The sequence below is a fragment of the Misgurnus anguillicaudatus genome, chromosome 25 (genome assembly GCF_027580225.2).
Source record: "Misgurnus anguillicaudatus chromosome 25, ASM2758022v2, whole genome shotgun sequence".
NCBI classification, from domain to species: Eukaryota; Metazoa; Chordata; class Actinopteri; order Cypriniformes; family Cobitidae; genus Misgurnus; species Misgurnus anguillicaudatus.
In genome coordinates this window covers 34,394,065-34,418,864 of record NC_073361.2, presented here as the reverse complement: position 1 = coordinate 34,418,864, position 24,800 = coordinate 34,394,065, and the positions used below count along the sequence as shown (strand labels likewise).

At 37.1% G+C, this 24,800-nt stretch overlaps 2 protein-coding genes across 7 annotated transcripts in view; both read left to right on the top strand.

The window, feature by feature from the left end:
- Positions 1 to 15,635: 15,635 nt before the first annotated feature.
- On the top strand, positions 15,636 to 23,793 carry snx16 (sorting nexin 16). Of its 6 annotated transcripts, none has more exons than XM_055182629.2 (8): positions 15,636 to 15,774; positions 16,037 to 16,347; positions 16,656 to 16,742; positions 17,105 to 17,253; positions 19,320 to 19,389; positions 21,325 to 21,461; positions 21,548 to 21,664; positions 22,417 to 23,793. In XM_055182629.2, exons 2-8 carry the CDS (start codon positions 16,045 to 16,047, stop codon positions 22,514 to 22,516), a joined length of 963 nt encoding a protein of 320 aa, XP_055038604.1. In that variant the 5' UTR covers positions 15,636 to 15,774; positions 16,037 to 16,044; the 3' UTR covers positions 22,517 to 23,793. The 6 variants fall into 6 exon arrangements, with proteins under 6 accessions (XP_055038604.1, XP_055038601.1, XP_055038600.1 ...); XM_055182626.2 differs by having other exon boundaries at positions 15,683 to 15,763; XM_055182625.2 differs by having other exon boundaries at positions 15,697 to 15,774; positions 16,021 to 16,347.
- Positions 23,794 to 24,323: 530 nt separating this feature from the next.
- The window catches only part of wwp1 (WW domain containing E3 ubiquitin protein ligase 1), a 34,147-nt gene continuing 33,670 nt past the window's right edge, over positions 24,324 to 24,800 (top strand). Inside the window, exon 1 of the mRNA XM_073863614.1 lies at positions 24,324 to 24,573. The gene's annotated coding sequence lies outside the window, so the exon portion shown is untranslated. The remainder of the gene's footprint in view (positions 24,574 to 24,800) is intronic.

Here is a 24,800-nt window from a genome sequence, read left to right as displayed (position 1 = left end):
TCATCACTATCTGTACGGCAGGGAGACAATCACGGCGGAAACTGACCATAAGCCCCTCGTGACAATTTTTAAAAAATCTCTCTTAAGTGCCCCCAAACGCCTCCAAGGCATGATGTTGCAGCTTCAAAACTACAACCTAAATGTGACATATAAGCCAGGCCCCGAGATGTACATAAGCGACACACTGAGCAGAGCAGCACTCGACGGGCAGGGGACAAATGAGCCTGGACCACGACAATGTACTGTGAGTACCATGGACAGCGCTCAGGTCGCGTTTTCAGTCATAGACCAAGCTCAACACCTCAATGTGACCGACTCCAGTTTGCAGCAAATTGTAACCGAAACAAAAGCCGATGACGCATTGCAGGAGCTCGCAAAAATCGTTCTGACTGGCTGGCCAGAGCGCAAAGATGAAGTCTTACTCTCAGTGCGTGAGTATTGGCCATTCAGAGATGAACTGAATATTCAAAATGGGGTGCTTTACAGAGGTCAATGTGTTATCATACCGAAGGCAATGAGAGCAGCGATGCTGAATCGCATTCACGCCACTCATATTGGAGGTGAGGCCTGCTACAGACAGGCGAGGGAAACGCTGTTCTGGCCTACGATGAAATGGGAGATAAAAGACTTTGTGGCTAATTGCCCCGCATGTAATGAGTATGCGCACAATCAGCAAAAGGAAACGATGATGTCACATGATATCCCCGTGCGCCCCTGGCAAATTGTGAGTATGGACCTGTATGCTTACGGTGGCAAAGAATTTCTTATTATGGTGGACCACTACTCAGATTACTGGGAAATAGATCAGCTGCCAGATCTCACAGGAGACACAGTGATTACACGCTGTAAGGTTCAGTTTGCACGTTACGGGCAGCCAGATAAGGTGATCACTGACAACGGGCCGCAATTCGCGTGTGAACAGTTCAGGAAATTCGCAGCACAGTGGGGATTTATCCATGTCACATCTTCGCCTCAGCACCCAAAAGCTAACGGAAAAGCTGAATCAGCCGTTAAGATCGTGAAATCGCTCTGTAAGAGGGCAAGACTCGATGGAACAGATCCCTGGCTTTCAATTCTTCACTGGCGGAACACGCCCACGGATGGGTTAGACAGCAGTCCTGCACAGCGACTGATGTCCCGCAGACTTCGGACGGGACTTCCCACAGCTAACAGTTTGCTTTTCCCCAAGGTCATAGAAGGAGTTTCGGAGAAACTGAGATGGAAAAGGCGCATGTCGAAATTCCACTATGACGCGAGAGCAAAAGACCTCCCTGAGCTTAATGTCGGCGAACACATAAGAATGAAACCTCTGCCTGGAGATCGCACGGGCCGGTGGCGGAGAGGTCAGTGTCTGGGAAAGGTAAACCCACGATCTTATGTGGTGGATGTGGAGGGCACATTATACAGGCGCAATCGAGTGGATTTGCGAAGGGCTGAGCGCTCAGTCATGTTTGACCACCAAAAGGCAGCGACGCAGGAGAGCAATCAAGAGGGCCCAGTGAGTAGTTACGAGGAAACAACAATCAGAGAGGATGACACATCGGACATCAAAGAATGTGAGCCAGAGCAACTTCAGGAGCGAAGGCTGGCAGTTCCGTATATGCCCACACGGCTGGGTACCCCGATCATTACCCGCAGCGGCCGTCAGTCACGGCCACCACAGAGACTTGATTTATAAAGTCGGTCTCATATAGTAACACAAAAATAAAACAAGGAACTAAGTTAGTTAATGTTGCACAGGATGAGTTGGGCTGGTAATATAATTTGCATGTTTTGGGGTTGTTATGTTAATAGTGGGATTTTAGTTAAGTTTGTGTCAATTCTTTAAAGAAAGGGAGATGTTACGGTGAAGTGCCTTATATGGTCTGTTTCCTGTCATGACGTTGTGTGTGTGCGCCGGGTCGCGTTGTTGAGCGCGGAGCCCGGTAAATAAAGACGCAGTTTAACACAGCTCCTGTCTGTTTAATGACTAAAAAGCAAACACTTTCTGCTCGGACTGACTGTGCGTGCTTGGCTATGACCGGGTATGAACTCTGCTGCCTCTGATTGGCTAACGATGGAAATTAAGCCAATCATAATCAGCTATGTAGTTGTCCCACCCCCTCTAAGACACACACACACACCAATCATCGTCAGATATGTGTCTCCCACCCCTAAACACACACAGAGAAAAGCTGCATTGCCTTTCTGGTTAAAAGAGCCTACTCGGGTATATATTATATATATTAGGATACCAGCGCTGGGGTGGCATATGGGGTGGCAATGCTTTTATTTAGGGTGGCAACTGCCACCCCGTGCCACCCCGGTAGATCCGCCCCTGCCAGCAGGACAAGCATATGTTGTGGTTTGGTGCTGGTTTGCTAGTGAACACCAGCTAAACCAGCACCAGCATTAGCACCAGCTAAACCAGCACCAAACAAGCATTAACACCAGCTAGACCAGCATAATACCCATGCTGGTTTGATGCTGTTTTTTTCAGCAGGGATGATTGTGTAAAGATCATGACTTCAATCCCAGATACTAAAACAATGTAACTTGAATGCGCATTAAGTTACTTTGGATGAAAGTGCCTGCCAAATAAACACATCAGACGGCTTTAATTTCAGTTCTTACATGCAAAAACTCTGATGACAAACAGATATCTGTTCAGATCACTTTATTTAAGGACAAACAGTATTACAAAACAAAATCTAATTATATAATCTGAAATATAATCAACCTTTCGGATACAACATAACACGCTGTTAGTTTTTCTTGTTTAAATCTGATCCATTCATGTTTTAGATCCATTTATCAGACCATTAAGTCATTATCAATCAAGTTTATTTGAACATAAATAAATAAAGGAAGCGTTTTTTTTAATAATTTTGGTTATTTATTTCAATGAAATGTTGCTATTGGTAGGCTACTTCTGAGCAAACAAGACATACACAGTACATCAGGGGCCTGTTCTTCGTACGTCGCTTACTACATCCGAGATCAAATGAGACATCTGAGATGTTTAGATCCCACTAATTATGATCTCGCTTATCCGGTTCTTTGAACACCACTGCTGTTGATGATTAGTATGGCATGATTGAATTATCTGAGATCACTGCGCGTTCGTGCACTGCAAGAAAAGGCAACACATATCGATAGTAGAAACACTGATCAGCAACGCTGTGATTGGCCAGTTGTTATAATGGCCAAGAACACGCCCATTTTTAACCCCTGCAGTGCGCGAGCTAGTTATGACACTGAATTTAAAAACCCAGTTAAAGCTACTTTTGTACATAAATCACCATAAAAAATTTAAAATTTTCTGTAAAAATGTAATCTTGATATCTTTACTATGCTTGTCAAAGATTGAAATTAATGATTGTAATTAAAATGTGATGCTCCTAAAGTACTTTAAGTATCTTTTAAAAACATTTAAATGCTATTTTGTCTGTTTGTAACAGCAACTTCAAAAGCAGAATAAAAACAGGTGGTGGTCCTCCATCTTCATGTGATGTGCAGGCAGGAGTGATGTCTCTAAACTGATTGATTGTGCAGATCATCTCTGGAGCAGTTGCTCTTTCATAAACCCACAGCCAATGCAACAATTTAATTTCTGATAAATAAAATTTGAATGGTAGTTTATTATAAGATTGTGTTTTCCTTTCTTTTGTGCAGTTGTAGGGAATACACCAACACTTCCAGCAGTTCTCAAGAATGTGTTAAATGAAGTATGATGTGCAGTAAGGGAATGGTAATGTTATTCTACATCAAAAGATTATAAAGTGCAACTGTTTCTGAGCAGTGCACAGGACAGTAAAGAAATCCTCTCAGTCCTTTAGAGAAACTATATGCCTATATGCAAGTGGTTAAATAAGTTTACTTCAATTACATTATTCTTATATAACTAATAACTGACTACAACAATTTAAGCAGTAGCCCACATTAACTGAAAGTCTTGAATTTGCTGAGTTTGCACAGAAAAGTGTGGTAAAGAAGATAAAGATATGTGAAAATGTGTGCAAAAAAACTTATTTGGTTATTGGCATTTTTGTCACAGGAAAGGGACAGGGTAACATGTTTTTAGACAGAGTTTTAATGATAGAATAGATAGAAATTACTAAACGAAAACCCTTTCATGCATGACATTGTAAGCTACTTGACAATCTATAGACAAAACTAAAATAGGAGATTAGTTTATTCAAATGAAAATTATTTCACACTGAGTAATAGTCTTTATTGTACATATAACGTCTTTTAATGCTGGGTATAATTGATTGCTGCTTTTATTAAGGAAAATTCAAACAAATTTAAAGTGAATCTGATCAGCATGTTTGTCTTGTCATTCGTTTAAGAATAATAATCTAAACACCTGTTACACAAAAACAAGTTGCACAAGTACAAAAAAAGCATATTTGTTGTTATATATTTTTTAAATAACATCGCTAAAAGATTTAATTAATCTATCTTTTTTTTTATTACGTGTTGAATTTGAAAAGCTCTTTATATTAATCATGCATCTTACGCAGATTGCGCTCGTATAATGGAGAATACGCGACTGCGTCAGACTTTCCGTATCACATCCGCTTAAAAAGGTACAAACTAATCTTGTTTACATGAAATAAGCCTGCTCCCGAGCAGGTTTGAGCTTACGGACCTGTTGCTATGACAGCAACTCTAGGATGAGCTTTGAAGAACCAAATAATCCAAGATCATGCCAAATCATCAACAATCAAATCCAGCTAACTGAGTTAGCGACGTACGAAGAACAGGCCCCAGGGTTCCCCAAATCTTACGGGCCGAAGCACTGCAGAGTTTAGCTCTAACCCTGATCAAAAACACCTGAACAAGCTGATCAAGGTCTTCATGATCACTAGAAAATCACAGGTGGGCAAGTTTGATCGGGTTAGGAGCTAAACTCTGTAGTGCTCCGGCCCTCCAGGGTAAGATTTGGGGAACCCTGCAGTACATCATCATAAAACTACAAACAATAAAAAGAGCATAAAACTGCAGCATTTAAAGCATCCTGAATCAGAAATGTTTTGAAGATTTTTTTTTACAATAACATCACTACAAAACTAAAACTGATAGTACAAACATATCAATCATTTCAATTTAAAAAATTGTAGAAACTGTTAGAAAATATTTACTCTACCTTACTCTACTTTACCCTAACTTACTGAAATTACCAATTTTTCCCATCTCCAGTCCTCGGGCCTACCTCCCAGAATGAATTAGATGTCTTCCTATAATAAAACCTCTGATTAAACACATCAGCCACATCCCAGAATGTTTGAAATGTCTTCCGAATGAACACAATGACAAGCTGATGTGTTGACACAGTTGTTTTATCTAAATCATTCTGGGAGGTGGTCCGCAAGGACTAAAACACAGAGAAACACTGATCTAACCCATCGATAATTAAGGTCAAGTGCATTGCCTTCATTTCCATTCATGGCTGATTATTCCAAGTATCTGCTTTTGGATTTATTTACTTGAAGCCTCCCACAGTCCACACTCTAAAATTAAATTGACACAGATTAGCCCCTAACTTTTAAACATTTTACTCTCTAATAAGGGGCGGTTTCACAGACAGGGATTAGACTAGTCTGTAAGAATTTATAGTCTGCATTGAAACAGATTCCACTCCAACTTAGCTGTTGAAACAAGCTCACCCCTCTCAAAGGCTTGATAATCATAAAGGTAATCTCAGATGAAGCAATACAATAATATAACCTGAAGCGGTATTTTATTAATAGTAGTATGGTAGCAAAAATGAGATTTTGAGAACCAACACAGGTCAAAGAGGGTCTAGGATAATAAAAGACATCTGTCTAAAATCATCTGATCACTTGGTTGAGCACACAGTTGCGTACCAAGATAGTCTGATCAGATAAATCCGATGACCGGTTTCAGCACACAGTTGTGGACAGGGATCATTTGTAGTACTAGTCTTAATTATACCTCATTAGGGTTAGGGGTGGAAAAAACAGGTTTGAAATTGTATAAAGTCTGACTTTGCTCGGGGTTCAATCTGACTCCGCTGAACCCAAAGTACGACGTGCTTTCCCAGCTAACAGGGAACGTTCTTATAACTTTGGCTAACGTTCTGTTAAGGTTCTCCCAAAGATATCCAAAAACATTCTTGCAATAACATTAGTAGAACGTTTCCCTAACGTTATCTGCAATTAATAAATGTCCTTAAAACGTTAGCATTAGAAACGTTTTTATTGTATTGTTAGTGGAACGTTCTACACACCCAAGCATTGCAAATGTTACCATTGTGTATGTAATGTAACGTTCTTAAAACGGTAGCATTGCAAACGTTATAATTGCATTGTTAGCGGAACGTTCTACATACCCTAGCATTGGAAACGTTACCATTGTGTATGCAATCTAACGTCCTTAAAACGGCAACATTGAAAACATTACCATTTTGTATGTAATATAACGTTCTTAAAACGGTAGCATTGCAAACGTTATAATTGCTTTGTTATCAGAACATTCTGCACACCCTAGCATGGAAAACGTTAACATTGTGTATGTAATGTAACGTTCTTAAAACGACAACATTGAAAACATTAGCATTTTGTATGTAAGATAATGTTCTTAAAACGGTAGCATTGCAAACGTTATAATTGCTTTGTTATCAGAACTTTCTGCACACCCTAGCATTAAAAACGTTACCATTGTGTATGTAATGTAACGTTCTTAAAACGGTAGCATTGCAAACGTTATAATTGCTTTGTTAGCAGAACATTCTGCACACCCTAGCCTTGAAAACGTTACCATTGTGTATGTAATATAACGTTCTTAAAACGGTAACCTTGAAAACGTTACCATTGTGTATGTAATGTAACGTTCTTAAAACATTAACATTGAAAACATTACCATTGTGTATGTAATGTAACGTTCTTAAAACGGTAGCATTGCAAACGTTATAATTGCTTTGTTATCAGAACATTCTGCACACCCTAGCATGGAAAACGTTACCATTGTGTATGTAATGTAACGTTCTTAAAACGACAACATTGAAAACATTAGCATTTTGTATGTAAGATAATGTTCTTAAAACGGTAGCATTGCAAACGTTATAATTGCTTTGTTATCAGAACTTTCTGCACACCCTAGCATTAAAAACGTTACCATTGTGTATGTAATGTAACGTTCTTAAAACGGTAGCATTGCAAACGTTATAATTGCTTTGTTATCAGAACTTTCTGCACACCCTAGCATTAAAAACGTTACCATTGTGTATGTAATGTAACGTTCTTAAAACTGTAACATTGAAAACGTTACCATTGTGTATGTAATGTAACATTCTTAAAACGGTAGCATTGCAAACATTATATTTGCTTTGTTATCAGAACATTCTGCACACCCTAGCATGGAAAACGTTACCATTGTGTATGTAATGTAACGTTCTTAAAACTGTAACATTGAAAACGTTACCATTGTGTATGTAATGTAACATTCTTAAAACAGTATAGAAAAAGTTATAATTGGTTTGTTATAAGAACATTCTTCACAACCTAGCATGGAAAACGTTAACATTGTGTATGTAATATAACGTTCTTAAAACGGTAGCATTGCAAACGTTATAATTGCTTTGTTATCAGAACATTCTGCACACCCTAGCATGGAAAACGTTAACATTGTGTATGTAATGTAACGTTCTTAAAACGACAACATTGAAAACATTAGCATTTTGTATGTAAGATAATGTTCTTAAAACGGTAGCATTGCAAACGTTATAATTGCTTTGTTATCAGAACTTTCTGCACACCCTAGCATTAAAAACGTTACCATTGTGTATGTAATGTAACGTTCTTAAAACGGTAGCATTGCAAACGTTATAATTGCTTTGTTATCAGAACTTTCTGCACACCCTAGCATTAAAAACGTTACCATTGTGTATGTAATGTAACTTTCTTAAAACTGTAACATTGAAAACGTTACCATTGTGTATGTAATGTAACATTCTTAAAACGGTAGCATTGCAAACGTTATATTTGCTTTGTTATCAGAACATTCTGCACACCCTAGCATGGAAAACGTTACCATTGTGTATGTAATGTAACGTTCTTAAAACTGTAACATTGAAAACGTTACCATTGTGTATGTAATGTAACATTCTTAAAACGGTAGCATTGCAAACGTTATATTTGCTTTGTTATCAGAACATTCTGCACACCCTAGCATGGAAAACGTTACCATTGTGTATGTAATGTAACGTTCTTAAAACGGTAGCATTGCAAACGTTATATTTGCTTTGTTATCAGAACATTCTGCACACCCTAGCATGGAAAACGTTACCATTGTGTATGTAATGAATCGTTCTTAAAACTGTAACATTGAAAACTTTACCATTGTGTATGTAATGTAACATTATTAAAACAGTATTGCAAACGTTATATTTGCTTTGTTATCAGAACATTCTGCACACCCTAGCATGGAAAACGTTACCATTGTGTATGTAATGGAACGTTCTTAAAAACGCAACATTGAAAACGATAACATTGTGTATGTAATGTAACGTTCTTAAAAAGAAAACATTGAAAACATAAACAATTTGTATGTAAGATAATGTTCTTAAAACGTTAGATTGCAAACGTTATATTTGCTTTGTTATCAGAACTTTCTGCACACCCTAGCATTAAAAACGTTACCATTGTGTATGTAATGTAACGTTCTTAAAACGGTAACATTGAAAACGTTACCATTGTGTATGTAATGTAACTTTCTTAAAACGGTAGCATTGCAAACGTTATAATTGCTTTGTTATCAGAACTTTCTGCACACCCTAGCATTTAAAACGTTACCATTGTGTATGTAATGTAACGTTCTTAAAACTGTAACATTGAAAACGTTACCATTGTGTATGTAATGTAACAAACGTTATATTTGCTTTGTTATCAGAACATTCTGCACACCCTAGCATGGAAAACGTTACCATTGTGTATGTAATGGAACGTTCTTAAAACGGCAACATTGAAAACGTTACCATTGTGTATGTAATGTAACGTTCTTAAAACGGCAACATTGAAAACATTAGCATTTTGTATGTAAGATAATGTTCTTAAAACGGTAGCATTGCAAACGTTATAATTGCTTTGTTTTCAGAACTTTCTGCACACCCTAGCATTAAAAACGTTACCATTGTGTATGTATAACGTTCTTAAAACTGTAACATTGAAAACGTTACCATTGTGTATGTAATGTAATGTTCTTAAAACGGTAGCATTGCAAACATTATAATTGCTTTGTTATCAGAACTTTCTGCACACCCTAGCATTAAAAACATTACCATTGTGTATGTAATGTAACGTTCTTAAAACTGTAACATTGAAAACGTTACCATTGTGTATGTAATGTAACATTCTTAAAACGGTAACATTGAAAACATTACCATTTTGTATGTCATGTAACGTTCTTAAAATGGTTGCATTGCAAACATTATAATTGCTTTGTTATCAGAACATTCTGCACACCCTAGCATGGAAAACGTTACCATTGTGTATGTAATGTAACGTTCTTAAAACGGCAACATTGAAAACATTACCATTTTGTATGTAAGATAATGTTCTTAAAACGGTAGCATTGCAAATGTTATAATTGCTTTGTTATCAGAACTTTCTGCACACCCTAGCATGGAAAACGTTACTATTGTGTATGTAATGTAACGTTCTTCAAACGGTAGCATTGCAAACATTATATTTGCATAGTAAGCAGAACGTTCTTCATACCCTAGTATTGAAAACGTTACTATTGTGTATGTTCCCGGAATGTCTTACAAAAGTTTGGAAAACGTTTATTTTTTAACGTTCTTACAACGTTAAAAGCGTCCAGTTTTTTAGACGTGGTATTAACGTTAATGTGTGGTTATAAGAACGTTATTCAAAACGTTTTTAGAAAGGTTCAGTCTGTTGTTATATTAATGGTCTAATAACGTTTTTAAAAACGTTATTGAAACGTTCCATTCACCATTATATTCATGTTCTCAGAACGTTTTTCTAACGTTCGTAACAGGTTATAAAAACATTGTTTAAACGTTCTTACACAGTACAAACGTCCAGTTTTTTAGACGTAGTATTAACGTTATTGTTTGGTTACAAGAACGTTTTTAAAAACGTTTCTAGAATGGTTTGGTTTGTTGTTATGTTAATGTTCTAAGAACATGTTTTAAAACGTTATTAAAACATTCCAATCACCATGATATTACTGTTCTAAGGACGTTTTTAAAACCGTTCTTGAAACGTCCCATTTGCCATTATATTAATGTTCTAGGAACGTTTTTCTAACGTTTGTAACTGGTTACAAAAACATTCGGTTGAAACGTTCTAGGAACGTTAAAAACGTCCAGTTTTTTAGACGTAGTATTAACGTTATTGTTTGGTTACAAGAACGTTTTTAAAAACGTTTCTAGAATGGTTCGGTTTGTTGTTATGTTAATGTTCTAAGAACGTGTTTCAAAACGTTATTAAAACATTCCATTCACCATGATATTAATGTTCTAAGGACGTTTTTAAAACTGTTCTTGAAACGTTCCATTTGCCATTAAATTAACGCTTTAAGAACGTTTTTCTAACGTTTGTTACTGGTTACATAAACATTAGGTTTAAACGTTCTTACACAGTACAAACGTCCAGATTTTTAGACGTAGTATTAACGTTATTGTTTGGTTACAAGAACGTTTTTAAAAACGTTTCTAGAATGGTTCGGTTTACTGTTATATTAATGTTCTAAGAACGTGTTTCAAAACGTTATTAAAACATTCCATTCACCATGATATTAATGTTCTAAGGACGTTTTTAAAACCGTTCTTGAAACCTTCAATTTGTCATTATATTAACGTTTTAAGAACGTTTTTCTAACGTTTGTAACTGGTTAGGTTTAGGTATCAACAAATACTCAAGGTTATGGCATCGACATCGGTATCAGACATGAAAAAGTTGTATCGGCCCAGCCCTAGATTTAAAGAAATTTAAGTAAATGTAAGGATGAGAAAAATAAAAATGCCTAGTCCTGGATTAATATCCTAATGCTTTTTTGCATAAATAAAAATCTAACATTTTGAGCTATAAAATGAATTGTTGGCTATTGCTACAAATATACATGTGCTACTTATGACTGGTTTTTGTGATTCAGTCACATTTTATTTTAATCTAATTGATTATTTCAATGTTCCAGTCTTGACTCAACTGTGGGGTGGGAAGTCTAATGAATAATCTTTTAGCTTTCCATTTTATAATTTCTATATTGGAATTTTAGAGACAAATATAATTGCAATAACATTTACATTGAGAATATTTAAGTGAAAGGAATGTTATTTTTTTAAATATATATAAAAAACATTGTTTATATGAGTGATTTGCCAGGTTTTTCCCTCACTCACTTCACCAGATCAAAATCACCCAATTACTAATAAACATCACCTGGAACACATTATAAAATCAGCAACAAATAAGACTCTCACACACAAACACACAGTCCACTGCTAGCAATGTATGTATTCTGCATCGACTAATCTGACTCATTCTACCAGAGGCTTCCAGTCATTGTCATCATCTGTGTTGGATATTTGGATACTCTGGAATACACCTGTGACTGGGTGGTGTGTTTGTGCCTGCTCTTCACCTGGACTTTCATTTTTTACCATTACAATTTACCACAACTTTTAATAAACTGTTTGATTTTACTCTCTGCCTCTGTTGTCTTCTGTCCCTGACAAGTGACTTGAATGTTCCTCTAAAAATGTTTTGAATAATGTTCTTATAACCAAAAAAACTTCAGCAAAGTTTTTATAATTTAATGCAAACGTTAGGAAAACGTTAATATAATGGGGATTAAACATATGTTTTAAAGTTATTGGAACATTTTTATAACAAGACTGGAACGTTCTAAAAAACTTTCTAATAACTTTATCATAACCACACAAAGTTTATAAAAATGTCAAAACGTAGTTTTTAACGTTCTAAGAACGTTTAAAACATAATGTTTTTATAACCTGTCACAAACGTTAGAAAAACGTTTTGAGAACATTAATATAATGGCAAATGGGACGTTTCAAGAACGGTTTTAAAAACGTCCTTAGAACAGTAATATCATGGTGATTGGAATGTTTTAATAACGTTTGGAAACACGTTCTTAGAACATTAACATAACAACAAACCGAACCATTCTAGAAACGTTTTTAAAAACGTTCTTGTAACCAAACAATAACGTTAATACTACGTCTAAAAAACTGGACGTTTTTAACGTTCCTAGAACGTTTCAACTGAATGTTTTTGTAACCAGTTACAAACGTTAGAAAAACGTTCCTAGAACATTAATATAATGGCAAATGGGACGTTTCAAGAACGGTTTTAAAAACGTCCTTAGAACAGTAATATCATGGTGATTGGAATGTTTTAATAACGTTTGGAAACACGTTCTTAGAACATTAACATAACAACAAACCGAACCATTCTAGAAACGTTTTTAAAAACGTTCTTGTAACCAAACAATAACGTTAATACTACGTCTAAAAAACTGGACGTTTTTAACGTTCCTAGAACGTTTCAACCAAATGTTTTTGTAACCAGTTACAAACGTTAGAAAAACGTTCCTAGAACATTAATATAATGGCAAATGGGACGTTTCAAGAACGGTTTTAAAAACGTCCTTAGAACATTAATATCATGGTGATTGGAATGTTTTAATAACGTTTGGAAACACGTTCTTAGAACATTAACATAACAACAAACCGAACCATTCTAGAAACGTTTTTAAAAACGTTCTTGTAACCAAACAATAACGTTAATACTACGTCTAAAAAACTGGACGTTTTTAACGTTCCTAGAACGTTTCAACCAAATGTTTTTGTAACCAGTTACAAACGTTAGAAAAACGTTCCTAGAACATTAATATAATGGCAAATGGGACGTTTCAAGAACGGTTTTAAAAACGTCCTTAGAACAGTAATATCATGGTGATTGGAATGTTTTAATAATGTTTTAAAACACGTTCTTAGAACATTAACATAACAACAAACCGAACCATTCTAGAAACGTTTTTAAAAACGTTCTTGTAACCAAACAATAACGTTAATACTACGTCTAAAAAACTGGACGTTTTTAACGTTCCTAGAACGTTTCAACCGAATGTTTTTGTAACCAGTTACAAACGTTAGAAAAACGTTCCTAGAACATTAATATAATGGCAAATGGGACGTTTCAAGAACGGTTTTAAAAACGTCCTTAGAACAGTAATATCATGGTGATTGGAATGTTTTAATAACGTTTTAAAACACGTTCTTAGAACATTAACATAACAACAAACCGAACCATTCTAGAAACGTTTTTAAAAACGTTCTTGTAACCAAACAATAACGTTAATACTATGTCTAAAAAACTGGACGTTTGTACTGTGTAAGAACGTTTAAACAATGTTTTTATAACCTGTTACGAACGTTAAAAAAACGTTCTGAGAACATGAATATAATGGTGAATGGAACGTTTCAATAACGTTTTTAAAAACGTTATTAGACCATTAATATAACAACAGACTGAACCTTTCTAAAAACGTTTTGAATAACGTTCTTATAACCACACATTAACGTTAATACCACGTCTAAAAAACTGGACGCTTTTAACGTTGTAAGAACGTTAAAAAATAAACGTTTTCCAAACTTTCGTAAGACGTTCCGGGAACGTTTTTATAACGTAAAATTGTTAGCTGGGTTGTCACTGCTACCACAAATAAACAAGTTCATCAAGATTTTCTACATCCTCCTCATTTTTTCTTATAAATCCTAGACTAAAATAAATTTAGGAGCTGTTCAAACAAAAAACAGCTTGCATTGACATATCTTAAAATACATCACTACTCTTTGTTTTGCCTCAAAATGCGCACAAGTCATGTTTTTAGTAAGGCATGTTTGTTAAATTTAGTTATATTTCATAGTTTTGGCTTAAGATAATCCCTTTTCAGACATGATTTAGATTAATCCAGGACTAGGCTTTAGTTATATTAGGACATTTAAGTAGTTTTTACATACCCTACAAAAAACATTACTGGTGTATATCTTGAGACAAAACAATGGCACCGATGTATTTTAAGATATGTCATGGCAAAATGTTTTTAAATAAAAGCAGATCAAACATGAATTTTAGTCTGGAGATAAGCCCTGTCTGGGAAACTGCCTCTATAAAAATAGTATACAACCGTCTCAAATTAAAGAAATGTGGCAGCGTGTAAATGTAAAGTAAATGCAAGTCCACATGATTGACATTGGATAGAGAACACTGGAGTGAAGCTCATTCAGGATGTCAAGAGCCTCAGACTTTACCTCCGTTGAAATTTGCCTATAAAAATACAGTAAATTAAATAGTAGTTTACAATAAATGTTATTAAAATTGCCTTTAATTACCCGAATGAAGAGCAGATGACTGATTCCAGAACTCTACTACAACAAGCTCAGTGGACAAGTGTCTGCTAACCCTGTTGTGTTGCATTGACAGGTGGCTGTTTGCAGTACTGTGCATGGTGGCCACTGTCTCCACAGTTGTAGCAAAGGCATCAAACCGTTCTGTTCATTGATTCCAGCGCACACCACGCTGAACACCAGAGGATGGCACCTGACTGGTTTCAAGAGCAACCATGGGCTAGACGGGAGAAGCTAAAACATCACTGATGTTACTGCTAAATGCCTGCTGTCGCTGCCGGACTGACTTGTGACTTTGACGCTTTGGGAACTAGTAAGAGTAGAAGATTTATAACTCTGACAGCAGATAAAGTGAACTTCCTTTCTTATGTAAATCTCAGGTTGCTGTTTGTGTGATGTAAAATGTATCTCCTGTGGACAGACACAGCTCATTATTATCATCATTAAACAAGCTAAAATACTCCCCTAAAAATGTACAGTTAGTACAGTAAGTACTTTCTTTTGAATGTACCCTTACGAAAAATTAACCATGGTTTTACTACAATTAAAATAAAAAACTATGGTTACTGTAGTAAAACCAAGGGGTACCACAGTATGAAAAATATTGTTATGTACAGTTTATTAGTATTTTTGTAGTCTTTTTTGCAGTTATTTGACAACCAGGGGTTTATAATCAAAATAGAATAATTTAGAAATACTGTACATACTATTAATGTGTGCTTTTGGGACAAAATGTATGACTGGTTGTCTGAGGAAAACATTATACCACATTATTAAATTTGATGTCTTTGTTTTTTAGCATTTAAATAAAATAAGATTCAGCCCAGATAGCAAAAAATAGCAATGAGTCGGCGGACCACCGGCGGTGCTCTGGCGGCAGTAAGCGTCATAAGGGCGTAATCGCAAACAGGTCTGACAGCGGACCGCCGCGGCAGCCGCTTTTGCATAAATTAAGCAGTCGGTCCGCCGGCTGCATGCTGGCGGCATCTCGCAACAAATGAGAGTGACGTATTCGGCGGCAAAAGTTTCATCCCCGCCAGCGGGACGCACCTTGGGGCTGGCGGCATATAGAAGCCATGCGGATATTTTTTGCTATCTGGGAGGCTTTAGGTTTAAACTCTTTATTATAATTATCTACTGGTATACCTTTATGGTTATGCTGCTTTAATATATTTGCTAATATGTAATATACAAATTCAATTCCTTTCTATCTTTTCAATGAAACCTGAGATAGAACGGAACGAACAAGAATGAAGAATTCGTCATTATTTGTTTATTTTGAATAATTCGGTAATTTACGCAATGACGTGATGACGTTTATCCGGCCGGCAGTTAGACAAGCGGATGGAGGCATAACAGCGAGTAAACATTCAGTAAACACGAATATATTCATTTATTATTATAAAAATATATCAAATACAAACAGATTACTATGAACGCGCGCTTATTAAACCCATGCGGAGTTGTTGTTATGATTTTGACAGTTAACGTGTGATGTTTGTTTCCAAGTTTTGTATCATGCAGTCTTTACGCGAAGTTGCTCTGACGTAGCGGTCTGTAGATTTAACTCATGTCCGGTCGTTCTGCTATCATCAGATTGTGTGCTTGTTTTTTCTCAGACTGTGTGTTTTTCAGCCAGGGCAATGGCAACACCGTTTGTTCCCGTGCCTGTGCCCGTGGAAGACACTAAGACTAGGCGGGCGCAGAGAGCGCTATCGACGGGCAGCGGGTCCTCAGATCGGAGCTCAGGTCGCAGGAGGGCCGCGGCGGCGTGTCAGAGTCCCATCACCTGCGCCAGACTTAACGGGACCGAGCGCTCGGTGAAATATTCCAGTTCCTCTCATCAGGACAGCCCACCAGAAACCCCCGAGCCTGGCTCTGAAGAGCGGCCCATCACGCCCACCGTGCTGGGATACGAAGTGATGGAGGAGCGGGCCAAATTCACCGTGAGTGCCGCTGCTGCTCTTTGACATGAATGTGTTAGTTCAGGGGTGTTTCCCTCGATATCATCCCGGGATAAAATCAGCATTACGGTTGCTCTCAATGGGCCTGTTGTATCTGTAAGCCTGTACAGCTTTTTATTACATGCATAATTCTGATATAAGAGTGTTTATCTCCAATTGTGTCCAGGTAAAAGTACATTGTGCTTCTGTGTCTGATTGTGTGTTTTATGTCAAGCGTTGTGTCGGTCTGTTGTGTGTTTTTTATGTCAAGCGTTGTTTCAGTCTGTTATGTGCACTTCTCTCTGTTGAAGGTGTATAAGATTCTAGTGAAGAAAAGTCCAGAAGAGAGCTGGGTCATCTTTAGACGCTACACTGACTTTTCAAGACTCAATGATAAGGTTAGTAATATTTACGTCTGGTTGTCCATCTGATTGTTTTGTTATTACATTTAGTTGTAAAGTACATTGTTTCATTAACCAGCTCCAGTCGGGAGCCCAGAGCCTTGCCCATTTAAATTATGTGCAGAAAGTGGCTTTAGAGATTGAATAAAACTGCATCATTTAGTACTACGAGCAACACGAGGATAACCAAGTGGATTGCAAAAGATAAATAACAGAAAAATAGCTAAATATTTTCATTTCAACAAAAATCTAAACAAAAAAGTTATCTGATTTTTTGAACAATAAGTAATATTGATTTAATGTCATTGGCACATGTGGCAAAGAGTTGCTTGTATGAGCGTGTTTGTCTCTGTGTTTAGCTAAAAGAGATGTTTCCTGGATTCAGACTGTCTCTTCCTCCGAAGCGCTGGTTTAAAGATAATTATGAGACTGAGTTTTTGGAGGACAGACAGCTGGGCTTACAGGCTTTCTTGCAGAACCTTGTGGCCCATAAAGACATTGCCAACTGGTGAGCTGATGGGATATACTTTGATATCAGTGGTGGCCTGTGACTTCTTTTTCAGGGGCGCACGATGCAAAGCTCGTCACAACATGTATGTAGTCCGTCATGTGTGTGGTTCATCATTTCAAAATATGTGTTCTGCGCGTCAAGTGAACTTATGTGCATCACGTGTCAATGTCAAATAAGTGCCTTTTGCACACGCGTCTAAAGGGTTTATGATAAAAGAGACGTTTGCGATTAGGGCTGGGCGGTGATTGGGGGGAAATCGATATGGTTTCCTGACGCGATGTGGAATTAGCCAATACCGTTCATATTGATATGGTTTGCGACACGCATGCGTGCTCTGCGTGACCCCACCCACCCCAGCAAGTAGTATGCTTGTTTAATGGTGCAGGTACGTTTAAATGACCATAACTTGCTAAATTTTCTACAGATTTTCAAACGATTTGGTTTCTTACAGACGTTATTAGCGTGGCTATAATTCTGGATGCTTTAACATGATTCATGAAAATTATTCATTAAGTATGCAGTGTCATAGGTACATCTCTAACGTTTGTATCAAACAAAACCGTTTGAAAATCGGTAGAGGGTTGGGCAAGTTGGGGTCATTTAAAAGTAAATGCTCCATTAAACACAATGCTACGAGTGAGCGACTCGCAAGCGCCTGTGGTAAGATGGCCGCAAAATGCGGACGTTCCACTCAACTGGCCAGCAGCACGGGCGAGACATCTAGCCTTTATTATACATATCTATGGTCATAGCTGCATGTGTATAGTTACTCGTGGGGAACTTTTTCCTCAAAAGCCCAGTATAACAGTCACAAACAACAAGTCTACGTTATTTAATTTGAAAGCGTCACTTCAGAATTAGTAACGAATGACTGTGCTGCTTCAGTGAAGCTATTAGTGTGAATTAAAGAGATTATTATTGAGAAATAATAAGGGAGGATGTGTGTGAATGAATAAAACAGAGACAGTTTGAACGTGCTGAATGTGTGTGCGTTATAGTTTCAGCTCGCACGTAGCACTCAGCCAAACAGATTCAAGAACCCTAAACTTTGTTATTTTGGATCATATGTTTTTTAAGTTTTGTCCATTTTTGTGACTGGAATACACTGTAAGGACAAAAGGACTGTCTAATGAAGAGGTTGACTACTTCATTCATTTCTAGTATATAGTACAGTATATTAATGAGAATTGTGTGTTTCTAATTTTATGGATTTAATAATTTCAATTAGTAAGGGCAAGACTTTTTTCTATTCCAACATGATAATGCCCATGATAATGTGCACAAAGCAAGGTTAAAAAAAGAAATGATTAAGAACTTCACTGGTTTGCATATAAGGTCAACTAAACCCAGTTACCAACTTTGGTATAACAAACATTCACCATCCAAACCCATCATGGACTTGAGCATACAGTCATTTCGGGTAAAATAAAGGCTCTAACAAAGATAAGCGTTTTTATATGGTACTGCATGGTAGCATTAATTTTTGTTTTGATTTGAAGTGGAATAGATAGTTTATTAGGGAGTGTTTACAACTTTATGGTACAACTTCAACCACAAAGATTATGCAAACTGTTTAAATAAAATTGAATAAAGGCTTTGACTTTCAAGTAACATTTTAATCCTATTTGTAAAAAAATACTGGATATATATTGGATACCGCCATTCCTCAATAAATAAATACTGGGATATCAATTTTTGCTCATACCGCCCAGGCCTGTTTGCGATATACTCACATAATCTCATGCGTAATCAGAGTTTACTATAAAGTGAGTGTCTTGCAAGTATTTTGTGAACGTGAGCGTCTCTTTAACCATAAACAGTATTGACACGTGTGCAGTAGGCACTTATTTTGACAAGACACGTGATGGGCATGGTTCACATGATGCACCAAAAACATATTTTGAAACATGAGCAACACACGACACACATTTTCAGAAGAGCAGTCACCAGCCGCCACTGTTTGATATGTGATCTGATATGAGTGTGTAGAGCATGATGTCACAGTTGTGCGTTCAGATTGATTAAAATATTTAACTCAAATGTAAATAATTGTTTTTCATTAGTATGGCAGTTCGGGAGTTCCTATGTCTTGATGATCCACCGGGCCCGTTCGACAGTCTGGAGGAGAGTCGGGTGAGACATTAGCGCCATGATGTGTAAAATGATTTTTCATTTTTTAAAGCTCTGTACACACTTTTTCTGTGTCCGAAATCATCTACTTTAACTCTTTCACCGCCAGTGTTTTTAAAAAAAGTTGCCAGCCAGTGCCAGCTTTATTCATGATTTTCACCAAAGTTTAATGCCTTCCAGAAAATGTTCTTCTTTAAATATATAAACATACAATATACATATATATATATAAAGAACAGACCCTCTGCTTTCCATCAAAAAAAAACTGTTTCATCCTACCTTCAGTAGTTCTTTTGTAATCAGCTTTTGAATATGGGTAGGTTTCTGCAAAAACACCACATTTTGAGCAAAAAGCAGAGATAATTCCATTTTTGTGACGGACTTTTCATAGAGTTCCCATTCAGAGCGATCTTTAAAACAGACACAGACATGCAGCAGCTTGCATAGGGCAATACTTCCGGGTTTAAAAAGTTGCGGAAGGGCGCCACGTGGTGGAAAATAGCGGTATTGCGGAAATGACGGAAAATCTCGTCATTGGCGGGGAAGCGTTTTCTCTTAATTGACGAGATATCTCGTCAATGGTGGTGAAAGAGTTAATACCATATAAAATCAGTATGTCCAAATTCATGTTATTTGAAAAATAGTAGTACTATCCCGTGATCCCTGGCAGCGGAGTCACCCAAAGAAGAAGAAGGAGAGGTGTCGTCATATTCAAAAAATTGTCAGAAAGCAACGATGTGGCTCTGTTTAAATGTAAATACATAAGGAAAACAGCTGTTCCTTGTGGTGTGCTTGATTAACAACATCGACAGTTCACTGCTCACTTGTTGTTGTGATGACGTGCGTCACGTGATTTATCATCAACATGACCGATGTAGAAGCCCCTGCATGTCAATGACACTAACCCTAACCATACTATATAGGACATAGTGTTTAACAGTCGATGCGTAAGGTACTTCATCTAATTCAATGTGTCATGTCACAGTTTGCGATTTCAGACACATCATTGTGTATGGATGATTATGCACGTTCCTTTAACGTGGAGGAGGGTTATTATTGTTTTCAAAAAAATATTAGTTTTTATTTTTATTTAGTTTTGTAACGTGTTATTTTATTTCAGTTTAGTTTTAGTTTTTTTAAGTGGTGTATAAATAGTTTTGATTTTGTTTCTATTTTCCAAAAATCATTACTTTTAGTTTTTATTTAGTTTTACTATAGTTTTAGTCTTTAGCATACTATCATGGTTGTGTACATACACCTTGCCAAATCTGGTAATGTTGAAAATAAGATAATAAGATTTTTTTTAAATAAGTTTTTTTATTTAGTCCTGTCAATCAGAAGGCAGGACAAATACCACACCAACCAACACTCTAAATTCTGTTAGGTTAGTTAAGCTGGGTATATATAATATAAATATATAAATATAAATATACATTTGGTTATACATGATCATATGCTGGGTTGTTGTTAACCCAAACATGAGTTAAAACAACCCAGCATTGCATTGAAACAACCCAGCATATGTTTATTTATAACCTAACGTGTGTTTTGTCCCATATTTTCCCAGCATTGGGTTAAAAATAACCCAGATCATTTTTGTTAGTTTTAGTTAGTTTTGAAGGTCCACATTTGAGTTATAGTTTAGTTTTAGTTTTTTTTTTAGAAACCTTTGTTTTTATTTTATTCCAGTTAACTACAATGTTTTTTTCACTAATAGTTTTCGTGATAGTTTTCGTTTACTATAATAACCCTGACGTGAAGTCACATGATTCAGATACAAGCATAGTCTGCAGTTAACTATTAGAGATGGTTTAAATGTAAATGTAACCCTAACATGGGTTAATATTTGCTCTTGTGAGCATTATATAGAGACTTCAGTTGTAAAGCTTCAGTAAATACAGACAATGACAGCCCATAATTACAGTGTCTGTTTGTCAGGCATTCTGTGAGACACTGGAGGAGTGCAACTACAGGCTTCAGAAGGAATTACTTGAGAAACAGCGAGAAATCAACTGCTTGAAGACCACACTGAAGGAGAAAGAGCGCCACATTCAGACACTTGAAATGAGTATCAAGTAACGCATTTTGTTCACATCATCATCAGTGCACATCATTTATACTGCAGTTAAAATTTTGACACATATCTGTTTGCTGTGTTTAGCGGTGAGGTTCTCACTCCAGACAGTCCGTGTTGTGTGTCTGGTCCAGGCAGTGACAGCAGTGTAGATGTGGAATCATCTGCTGTTGAAGCGGACCAGGAGCTGCCTGATGGGAATGAGTAAGACCTCCAGTGTGACACTTATGGTGCTTTTCCATAGCATAGTACCCCACGGTTTGGTTTGGGTCGGGTTGGTTTGAGGTTCCAAGCGAGCTAAGCTCATACTAAAACGTGACGCGAAAACACTGAAGATTACAGATTGGTCTGAGAGAATCGTCACTACCAGCGTCACTGCTAAACACACGATTAGCTTTACGTTCCTGATTGGTGCTTGTGCCGTCTCGAGCAAACCTGTTGTCATCTGTGCTTTGTTGTACTTTCTCAAACTCTCTTTTAGTGGTGAAAAACATCCACAGACTGAGAACCAGGAACACCATACCAGTGTTTTTCAGACTTGTGGTTTATGGCGGGCGGCAAATTTGTGACGCGCACGTCCGCATATTATACTTGAATGCAGTGTCATGTGAGACAGAGAACCACGATGTGCAAACAGCTATTTGTGGTGGTCAATTTTAATTTAGTGGCAGACTGAGAAATAAATGAATGTATGGGAAACATTGCATTTCATCGATGCTCTCTCACATTTATGTCACAGCAGTAGGCAGCGCAAATATAACGACACGCCTATAATCCCTCCGACTCTGAAGTCATACTAAACTCGATGGAAAAGCTAACCAAGCCAAAGTGAAGTGAGCTGACCCGACCTGACCCGTGGGATGCAATGGAATAGCGCCAATACAGTACACACCTCATTCAGTCAAACACATTTGCTGATAAAATATCTCTCTCTCTATCTCTCTATCTCTCTCTAGCTGTGCTCTTCAGTCAGGTCAGAGCTCTGTGTGTTGGTGCGGTCCAGCCGTCAGCTCCAGTTCTCCTCCTGTCATTCAGGTCACTCGTCTAGAACACTGATCAATAGAAAGAAGTCCTTGCATTTTTTTTTCTCTTCATGCTCAGGTCGGTTGTTTGATCTCAGCCAAAGAAGAACGCCCCACCCAAAGACACAAAACAAACAGATCTTACTCCACTACAGGAAGCAGAATTGTTTGTCAGTGACAATCTGAGATGAAAATCATGAAGTTCTGGCTGTTACTCCTGCAAACAATGAGGAAAATTCTCTCTGTCTGTTCTCAGGGTCATTTGTGTTCAATTTTATTTGTTGCGAGTTCGAGGTGTACATGAGTACAGGGATGGGATTTAGTTTTTGTCTTTTATTTTTTTGCTTTAATTGTACTCGTTTTAACATTGAATCAGCTTTTCAATAGAGTTTCATTCAGATTCCTGAGACACCACATGTTGCATTGACATCACTACACGTCACATGACTAGTTTTTTGCACTTACTTGCTTTAAAATGTTGTGTCCTGATTTAGATGGCCTGTTAATTCATATTCATGACCTGTATGGATTTTTTCAGTCTTGACTTTCATGTCATACATTCCATCATTATCACACAAATGTGTTTGCCAGCTCCAGTTCTTGGTTTCAGTTTTCTGCATCACAAACCCTTTCTTTAGTCTTTTCTGATATGTTAATGATAAATGTAAGTGAGGCCTAACGCTCCTGTCTGCAGTATGCTTGTAACTGTAACGGGGCGCATGATGCACTTTAAGTTCCTGAAGGATTATGGGAAAGATGCTCCTACACTACTCGATAAAAGCATGTTGATGAATACCATGGTAAAACTTCTTGTGAAGCAGTGCCTTTCCAGTGTGACATCTAAATTTCTCGGGCATAATAACATGGTGCCTTGTATCTTAATCTCTATAGAGTTTTATGTATTTAAATGACGTATTCAATTTTGCCATGGATGTTTTTGCTTCAGATTTGACTTGGCATATTCAAAAATGTCTCTCGGGTGTTTTGTGAACAACTACATTTATATTATCCAGGGGAACGCAGGTTAGTTCTTGACGCAGAGAGATGATGTTAAGCAGACATGATGTGATCTATGTGTGTTAACATATTAATCTGTTGTTAAATTAGTTTTATATCATGGATTTCCAGAAATGTTTACGTTTGCTAAAATTTGATCTTGTCATTCTTTTGATTGTTACAATAACTCATGTTATGCAAATACGATTATGGGTTTTGTAGATTGACTAATGGCAGAAAAAATGTATTGGAAAAATTTCCAATGTTATGATGATTTGCATATATAATACTAATAAAACAACTCCATGTTGGGAATTTTTTTTATGTAAATATGTTGTAAAACATTGCTTGCTGAAGTTCATAGAAATATATTTTGTGACCCAAGGTTATACATTTAATGTGGAACTTTTAAAGTAAAAAGCCGTCAGATATGAGATGTAATATGGGAATAAGTTTAATATCTAATAATTAACCGTTATGCAATAAATTGACGCGCTTCTCAACACACGTGATGTCACTATGAGATGTAGAGAGAAGTTCGTGCTCTGCTCTTGTGCCAGTTATGGCAGAAACGAGTGAATATTTTAACATCCATGTTCAAACATATTACGTGCTGTAAAAATAGTTTAAGTTCGTTTGAGGTTTACGTTAGGGTTAGCCGCCATCCGCACCCCGGTTAAATGACGCGTTTTGCTGAGGTCGGGTTTGGGTTTGATCGATCTGCCCCGAGTTGAGAGGTCGGATAACCGACATCGTTTACCCGTCCAGACGTTTACTTCCGGGTATGAGGTCGATATTATCCGACCTCCAAGTTGTGTGGAACGCAGTAATAGTAAACACTTTATATAATGGGACTGCGTTCGTGTGCACAGTTGGTAGTAGTCATGTTGCATCAGGTCAGCCTGGATGCTAAACGTTTTCATAATCACACAGATAGACAAATGTTTCCTTTGTATTTTAATAGAGTTTAGTAAATTGTTTGTGTATCAGTCAGAGGGAGGTGTGTGTCTCTCTCTCAAAGGGAGGAGTGTATTGACTTTGTTCAAGTTGGAGTCGCAGTGACGCGCCGCGGACCCGCAGCATCTGCAGCGCTAGGTGAGTTTTATCTGTTTGGTTGATCAGTTAAACACCATTGATCATTTTAACGGAGTTAACTCGTTCACTGTAACGATTTTAACCGACAGTGCTGGAGTGACGATAACGCTGCAAGTTAAAATGTGAAAATGGCGGCGCGGCTTTAGGCCTGCTGGAGAATAAACCCGAACACACACAACACAGTGTGTGTTTAAGAGAGTCATGTGTTACAGTATTGTGTAGATAAC

Excerpts from the sequence above, each read along its gene's own strand:
- snx16 (XM_055182625.2), top strand. The coding sequence starts at position 15,712 with ATGACGTTTATCCGGCCGGCAGTTAGACAAGCGGATGGAGGCATAACA. Across the intron at positions 17,254-19,319 it reads CATAAAGACATTGCCAACTG|TATGGCAGTTCGGGAGTTCC; the intron begins GTGAGCTGATGG and ends GTTTTTCATTAG. Across the intron at positions 21,462-21,547 it reads ACACTTGAAATGAGTATCAA|CGGTGAGGTTCTCACTCCAG; the intron begins GTAACGCATTTT and ends TGCTGTGTTTAG.